General features: G+C 43.8%; 1 protein-coding gene across 1 annotated transcript in view; it reads right to left on the bottom strand.

Moving 5' to 3' along the window:
* Positions 1-4,221: 4,221 nt before the first annotated feature.
* Positions 4,222-8,415, bottom strand: part of spred1 (sprouty related EVH1 domain containing 1) — a 28,819-nt gene continuing 24,625 nt past the window's right edge. The window contains exons 5-6 of the mRNA XM_072365701.1: positions 5,800-5,943; positions 4,222-5,677 (exon numbers count right to left, since the gene is read on the bottom strand). Coding sequence (XP_072221802.1) covers positions 4,991-5,677; positions 5,800-5,943 — 831 coding nt within the window. The 3' untranslated portion in view covers positions 4,222-4,990. The remainder of the gene's footprint in view (positions 5,678-5,799; positions 5,944-8,415) is intronic.

Raw genomic sequence — 8,415 nt, 5'->3', positions numbered from 1 at the left:
TGGAAGCAAGTTGTAATCGGGGGAACAAGTTTCTCTTAGATACAGCCAAATAAACAGCCTTTTTCTGATTACCCTAACAGGATAACGTCATATTTGGGGTAAGCAGTAATGAAAATAAGCTGTATGCTGATCATATTCATGTCAAGCAGACACGTTTACACTTTAATAAGAATACTATGCTCTATTGTTTCGAGGGATATGGATGTAATAAAGACTTTGGATGAGTGAAAATATGTAGATGTCGGCATGAGTCGTCATTCCGACTTTTTTCAGTAACATGTTAAATGGAAATATGAATGGAATATATATCACGTAAAAACCATCATGGGAAAATTGTTTTATTTAGATTAAGGCTGAAATGTTGTCATCCATGTACACAAAGGCACTGTGTGACACAAGTCGGAGCACCTCTGAGCCACTTTCCTGGTGTCGGCCTCCCCTGCGGATCGCTGGAAAGTAACACAATGAAGTGGAAACGACAAAAGATTAAAACTCACCATTTTATTATGATAATGTTATTTGATATGTCAAATTACAAGTGTATGATGTAACATAAAAACAGTTACAAACATATGTATGCATATTTACATTATATATTTATGAAAAGTAACAAGCTACATCTGTATAAGGAAAATACAACTATGACATGAGTTATTGGTACTATAAATTTTACATCAGATACTTGGTATTCTCGAAATACCTAGATGCGTAGAAACCAATGAAACCAGAACGAGAGATGTTAGATTGTGTGATGGAGACTAGGATGGACGTGAGGCACTTTTTTGAGGTTGTCAGGATGTGAAAGCCGATGGCACTAAGAAAAACTCAAAGGAAAAAACAGATGCACAGGAAAAGGAAATCTGCACAAAGAGAGTGCGAGAAGAAAGAAAACAGGCAGTGTTTACAGAATAGTTAAGAGTAGTACCATTTATACTGCAAGTTTCAAAACACAAATGTCTTCCACTATTTAGAACTAATCACATAAATGTTACATCAAGCGCTGTAAGATGGAGGAAAAAAAAAAAAAAAGAAAAAAAAAAAGCTTACACGTAGTATCATCAGTGCACCAAAGCATCGGAGAATTGAAATATAACCACTCAACTGCTGTGAAAAGTAACCTTTTTAAAAAAAACAAACAAAAAAAAAACAATACACTGAAGAGAAACAGGTTTATATAGCTTCTTTCTTTTTTAAAATCTACACAATGTCAAGAATGTACACTTGTATGCATTCCCAAAGATATGCACAATTTCCAAGATCGAAAGAGGATAAAAGACTAGCAGCAAAGTGGTTAAAACTGAAGTCTTATATAATGCAGGTCAAAAAATATATATATATTAAAGCGGACAGACACATGTTGCATATATAATACAGTACATGACAGGAAGTTGCACTGCGCTGGTTAATGCAGAATGAGAAGTGTTATTTCAGGATTCTCTACACTTTTGTATAAATGCACATCCTTTATTTTTGCTTCTCAGCCAGCAAGTTTTAATCCGGTTTTCCTCGTTCAGCTCGCGAGAAACGCGGGGCGGTCCGAGCACGGTGGGAGAAAAATGACAAGCGACCAAACGTCTGGTTCCACACCAACCCCCCGCACACACACGGTGCACACACACACACACACACACACACACACACACGCACACACACGCACACGCTCGGGGAAGGGAAGGGGCACACGAGAGCACACAAATATACAGTGACACCGGCTCACTCACTCACATGCACAAGTGCCATCGCACAGAGCAATCAGACCTTTCAAAATAAGCAAATGAGCGCCGTTATATGCTGTTTTTAATTCGGTTTTTAACAGTCGTTCATAGCTGATTTTCTCTGTCAACACAATAAAATTAGTGATTGTATCTAGCAGCTTTATATGTATATATACATATATATATATGTGTATATATACATATACATACATATATATACATCAAACTTTAGAAACAAGTAGACTGCCACTACTGTACCGTGTTAGAACTATCCTCCTTTCTACCGTACAAAACTAGAGAGAGACTCTATTTGAAGCTCAATAGTCATTATCCACCACAAAGCCCTCTACTTTTCAATGTGAAATAATACTAAAAGGTGACCTATGTACAAAATGCTGTCATTAGAAGCTACAGTATATGCTGACAGCGGCGATAAATACAGCTCTATCTTTAAAATTTCAAAGACAAAAAAAAAGCTGGGATTATTATCAGTACTTAAATATAGTGTTACGTATTTACAGGCGTTTAGTTTGGTACCAGGGGTTGGTCGACTACCTATATAGCATTAAAGTGTCCTGTCCCGCCACTGCAGAGAGGTCAATGCGTTTCCCACGTTAAAGATTTGCATAGAAAGTAAAGGGAGCATTGGTCGGCATGGAATCTGGAAAGCAGATGATCCCCCTGCGCTCACCGAGCACACAGGGTTTTTTTTTTTCTTTTTCTGAGAAGTAGGAGTGTCTGGAGGTGAGAAAAGATGCATATCTGTTTGTAGCTGCATTGGGATGCACACTGGATTATTAGAGTTAGTGTTAATTTATAATGAGTCCATGTTTTAGGAGGAAATTCAGCGAATACAGCCATAAGCCAAACTGAAGTGTTACCCCCTGCAGGGACTTTGTTCTCATCTAAATGTTGTTCAATGTCAAATTTTCTTGCTATTCTGGGTGAGGGGAAAAAAAACCCAAAAAACTGCAATACAGTGTAGCTGGACCCTGTTTGACCAGAGGATTTTAAAGGAGTAGTTCAACATTTTGGGTGGAAATGCCATTTGCTCTCTGGCCAAGTTAGAACGAGTCGACTGATGGGACTCTGGTGCCAGCAGCCGGCTCGCTTAAGTTAGCACAGACATCAGATGCAGCGAGCCTGGCTCTGTCCAAAGGTTGTGTTTAAAAAAAAGACAAGCTGTGATTTCACAGGGGGGCCATTTTAGGGCATATTTAACAACTTTAGATTGTTAAATGTTCAGATTGCCAGACGATCTCACGTGACAGCAGAACTTCACAGGAACATAAGCAGTCCCATACATACACCCTTGTAAAAGCACAGATTGTTATATATATATATTTCTTAACGGATTCTTGAAAAAAGGACTACATCCTTATGAATGAACTTGAGTGAAACTGGAGTTTTACTCTGTAACATTCAAACAGAACCAGGAAAGCTGCCTCCACCTGTATTAGGTCTGCCTTGATGCCAATCACATGCCGCAGAGGAATGAGGGCGGCATCAGTCTCATCCAGGTGGAATCGTTTCTTTATTCACTTTAAATCCCGTAGACAAACGTGCTTTGAAGTTCAGAGTCGAAGCCTTAATCGTATCGCCGGCGGTGATACTACGGCACAAAACCGCGGACATGAAGATGTATGCACACATGCACCTATACACATGTATAACATGTTTTTAGTAGCTAAGATACTACTCAGCGTTCGGAAAAAAACAAAAAAACAAAGCACTCATTCATTCAGGGCCTGTTAAATGAAGACAAGAAAGGAGGAGTGGATGCGCTTTTAGAGGAACAATGTAATACTACATTTACACAGAATATGCAGGGACAGTAAACACTGGGGGGGGGGGTGAGTCAGAAGACAAACATGGAGATTTGGAGAGGGTGCAGCAACCAAAGCTTGGAGAGCAGTGCTTTAAGGGCGGGTTTCCCCGATCTGAACCGAGTGTTAAATTTGTTAAATTCATCTACAGACTAATTCTGTAATTAGAGGGTTTCTTAATCAAAGAATATCCTAATTTAAGTGCCTCGTCATTTAACCAAGGAGCGCTGTGACCCCTTGCTTCACACCAAAGCAAAACTTGCTGGTTGAGCAACATTTCAACCTTTGATTCGAAACTAATTACAAAAAGGAGCAAAAAATAAAATAAAATAAAATAAAATAAACCAAACCATCAATTTCACTACGGCAGTAAATAAGTGGGCTAAAACATTTCGTTGATGTTAATGAAACTGTAATGTGTTGCTTTCAAAGTAAACGGGCGAAGAGGTTTTCATATGCGACTTTCCTGAGGAGGAAGCTGGGAAAACGAAAACGGCGACTTCCACTTCTTCCCTTCTGACCACGGAATCGATCCCTTTGTTTCGGAATGCAATCAAACGGCCACCTCAGAAAAGAAGATGTGAACACAATTTAAATTAAAATTTCTATGCGCAAGTGTACCTTCGAAAACAAGCCGCGAATATTAGCTTTTTATTTCTTTTTCTTTTTTAAACTAATAAAAAAATAATAATAATAATTTGGCCCTTATATCCACCACAGAAACGCCGCTCGAATGTCAAAATTACACTAAAAATGGCAGATAATATACCACGAGAGTCTGGGATGGTAACCTTAACTTGAGGGGGTGGGGGGGGCCCAGTTTAGTGCACTTTTTCTCTGTTTAGTAATTACACTGTTAGCAAATGCTTAAGCCATGACGGAAAGGCCACTGTTACCCAACTGCAAATTTACAAAGAAGCAACATATCCCTTTTAGCAGACTCAAACAGCAAGTACTTTTCTCTTCAACGCGGAATAGTTTTGTTTTCTTCTTTGTCATCAAGTTGTCTGTACAAAAAGACATTTTTCCTTCATAAAGTTACACATTACTTGTAGTAGACTTCTGATATTTGTGGCCTGGCTTTGTCAATGTATGAGAGTGACTATGAGAGAGTTGTGTGTGTGTGTGTGTGAGTGTGTGTGTGTACAGATGCGTGTAGTAACATCTCCAAGTCTGTTATTCATGATGTCTCCGCCTTCTTATCATATTAAGCTCCTGGACTTAGCTTGATGCTCAGAGCCCCCACAAAACATATGGTTTGTCCTCCACTGCTGCTTGTCGGCGACAAACACAAACTGAAATCTCCAAAAGCCCTCAGAGCTGGGGATCAACAACTTATCACCCTGTCTGAGAGGGGAATGAAAAAAGGATGCCGGCTATTAATTTTCCGCTTTTATCCACTGCCTTTGTTAGCTAGCTTTGAGGGTGTCCCAGTGTCCCGGCGTCGGGTCACCCCGCCGCCTTGTGCTTGCCCCCGCAGCAGCGGCAGGCCTCGCCACAGTGGTGGCAGGCGCGCAGAGGCAGGTAGCAGCACATGCAGGGCGCGATGAAGGACAGCGCCACCAGGGCAAGCCAGCGCAGACAGAACTGCTCGTCAGATGTGTCACACGAGCAGGGGTCTGAAAAGTCGCCCTCTGAGTCGGACATACAGTGATACAGCATGCTCTCCGCGCACAGCATGCAGCTGACTTTGTAGATGCACTGCTTGATTGGGTCAGGGGCATCTTGGCACTGCCCCCGCCAGTTGTCCTCGTGGTTGAACATCTCTCGACAGTAAATGCAGCGCGAACGCTCGCCGTCTTCTCTTCGCCGACGGCCCTTCTTTGACTTCAGCAGGGGAGACGGCTGAGTCTTAATGGCTGTGTCCTTGCCCAGACCCAGGCCCATCCCTGTTCCTATGCCCATACCAGGGCCCGAGTGGGAGTCCACCCCAGGACCATCAGGGAAGAGGTACTCGCCCTTCTTACTGTCCAGTTTGTGAAAGGAGGTGGGGAAGTCCAGTTCCTCACGGTCTGCATCACGCCTGCCCATGACAGGGTGGCGGTAGTCCTCGTAGCCTCGGATGAGCACGTCTTTGCGCGGGTTAATGCGAACAATCTCCTCTTCGTCCATGCGAAAGCTGACACGGCGAGTCGACTTGTAACAGGGAAAGAGGACAAATTGAGAATTTAGTTGGATTGCTCTTATTCAATACTTATTTCAGCAGTTATTACAATCGAGAATCGAGTTAGTTTACGCAAGTTCTATGAGCAGCACACCTGTGGAGGCAGGTAGCGGCGGGTGTCGTCGAAGGGCTGAGGATGGACGTAGTAGCCCCGGAATGACCCGGTGGAGACAACATTGTTCAGAGGGGAGAAGGGCTCTTTCATTGGGGTGCAGATCGAGGGAGGCTCATCGCACACCTGGAAACATACAGAACCGGTTAAATGTACCAAACAGCTGTGGTGATCTTTAAAGAAAACACAAATGCATCTCAGCTTTCCTTTGTACGCCTGATTTAGGTTTGTGTCAGATCAGTGCATTTGCCTTATGAGCAGCCCATTATTACAGCAGAACATTCAAGTTGTCGCCTGTGTTGGCACAACACTGTTGGTGACCTTTCTGAGGACGTGCGTGAGGGCAGAGCTGAGGATTTAGAGTTTCTGGAAAGTCTGGGCGCTCGTAATCATAAAGAAAGAATAAAAATCAAACAAGCACGGGAGGCCTAAACATTTGTCATTGTTCTGTTATAGCATAGGCGACCAATTCACATGTAAAAATGATCGATCAATTCGGTTTTCACGAGCTCAGCTTTCAGGTTGCGAGCGCCTCAGTGTGTTCCACTTGAACCACCAGGGGGCATCCTGCACCCACGCTTCTCCAAATGACTGTGTTGTGTGGTGATGACTCAAGGCCCTTCTGTTAAGAACTCAGAGTTCCCATCAGGCTTGCATGTGTTCCCACAAACAAACAAAAAAGGCTCTTAAAAAATGCGACGAGTGAGAAAAGAAAGGAAATATTCGCTCCGCCTCGTGCCAATTAATCTCATGCCTGCAAGAGGAAAGCTCACTGTTGAATTGAACCAGGATGAGAGGTCTATAAATACCGTGTTATAAATGTTGCAGATGGATTCAAATATAGAAGAAAATATTCCTTTATATCTGCAGGACAAAAACAAAACAAACCAGCTCAATACTTCAGTAAAAAAGCGAAGATGGTTTCATGATCATGCGTGTGAAGGTGATTAGAGAGAAGGGGGTGGATGGTCAGCTATTATGAGAGGAAACTTGTAATATTCTGAGCAACCTTCTTTGCAACTTCCAGTTAGTTCTTGAGTCGAACACGAAAACATGCCGAGGTATCCTCAGACAACTTCGATCCGACCAAATGCAAACCCCAGAACACACAAGGCGAGCTGTCCCTCTTTTTTTTCCCACACACCTCCCGACCTCATCAATGCAGGGTTAGTCCTCCTCTCTTCTCCTTCTCCCACCCTCACTCCCTCTCTCCTCTCTGCGTGTGGAGGAGGCTGCTGGCTCTGGTTAGTCAGTGCCGTGTGTAAAGTAGCCCACGCCAGTGCTTTAACGCACAGCGGAAATCTGGTTTGCTCCCAGCTGCTGCTACAGTAATTACTGTCCTGTGGTTGCTAAGAGATGCTTCCTTTGACTTCTTTTTTTTTCTCCCCCCTCTCTTTCTCGTCTTTTTCCCCTCACTCTCCTCCACTTGCAATCCCCCCCTCTCCCCAGACGGCCAACACATGGTGTGTGTGTGTGTGTGCGACTTTGCTCTTTCTTTGCCTCCAAACATACCGAGCGGACTGACACACACACATCCACAGCGTCTGCGAGGGAATGTGACGAACAAGAGACAGTGGAGGGAGAGGGAAGAGAAAGAACAGAACAGGAAAAAATGAGATTGTGTTGTACTCATGTGAGCGTCTGTGTGCGAGAGCTGGAGAAAGGAAGAAACACAGAGAGCACAAGAGGCCAAGAGTCTGCCGAGGGAATGTCATAAACTAGCTCCAGCTGGAGAAATGCAGCACAGAACTTAAAAAGCCAGATGACAGCTGTGTGTGTGTGTATGTGAGAGAAAGAGGGAAAGGAGTGAGGGGTGGAGAGGTGGTGTGTGTGTGTGTGTGTGTGTGTGTGTGTGTGTGGAGGGGGGGGTAGAAATGGGAAACAGACTTGGGCTTCCTTTTAAAGCGCTTGCCTAAGCCCCACCATTCAAAGGCATGCGTGGGGGCCAATCTGGAGCTGATCTGACCCTAGAGATGTGGCTGGGTGAAGCAGGAGAGGAAGGGAGAGGAGGTGGAAGGAGCCAGGGGCAACGTGGCTCCGCACCAACATCAGGGATACATGCACTTCCACCCTCAAAGGCACTGGGGTTCAGGACAGGGAAGGCTTGGTTCAGGCTAGCAGCACTAGCAGCACCGGTTCTCTGCATTTACAGGCAGCTCTATTCCACTGCCGCACTGCCGGTGTTGGTTCGCAGCCCGTGCTTCATCTCAAACCACCTCTCTGCATTTCGACAGCTGCAGAACCAGTTTTTAACCCCGAAAACAGGTTTGAGGGCAGCAGCAGCTCCTTTTTGTTGGGTTAGAAACAGGAGCTCTTCATGTCAAGGGGCTAAGAGTGGGATTTTGTGGATTTTTGTGGGATTTTTCATTTGAATAAATCCTGTTAATCCAAGGAAGACCAAACGGAAACAGAGCTTTGGTGAGGCTGTGAAGTCAAAGGACCGATGAAAGCCAATAAAGTTATCATTTGTCAATTCTGTTCCCCCAATTTTTCAACATTAACCACTTGGCGCTGAACAAAGAATGCGGAGCAGTGCAACCATTTGAAACTTCCTTCCGTGTTTAACATCCCAGCACCTATTTATAAATCCTGTTAAAA

This window comes from Leuresthes tenuis, unplaced genomic scaffold (genome assembly GCF_036924035.1).
Source record: "Leuresthes tenuis unplaced genomic scaffold, fLeuTen1.0.hap1 SCAF_15, whole genome shotgun sequence".
Lineage (NCBI taxonomy): Eukaryota > Metazoa > Chordata > Actinopteri > Atheriniformes > Atherinopsidae > Leuresthes > Leuresthes tenuis.
Note: the sequence above shows the minus strand (reverse complement) of the source record. Positions and strands in the feature narration are given on the sequence as shown.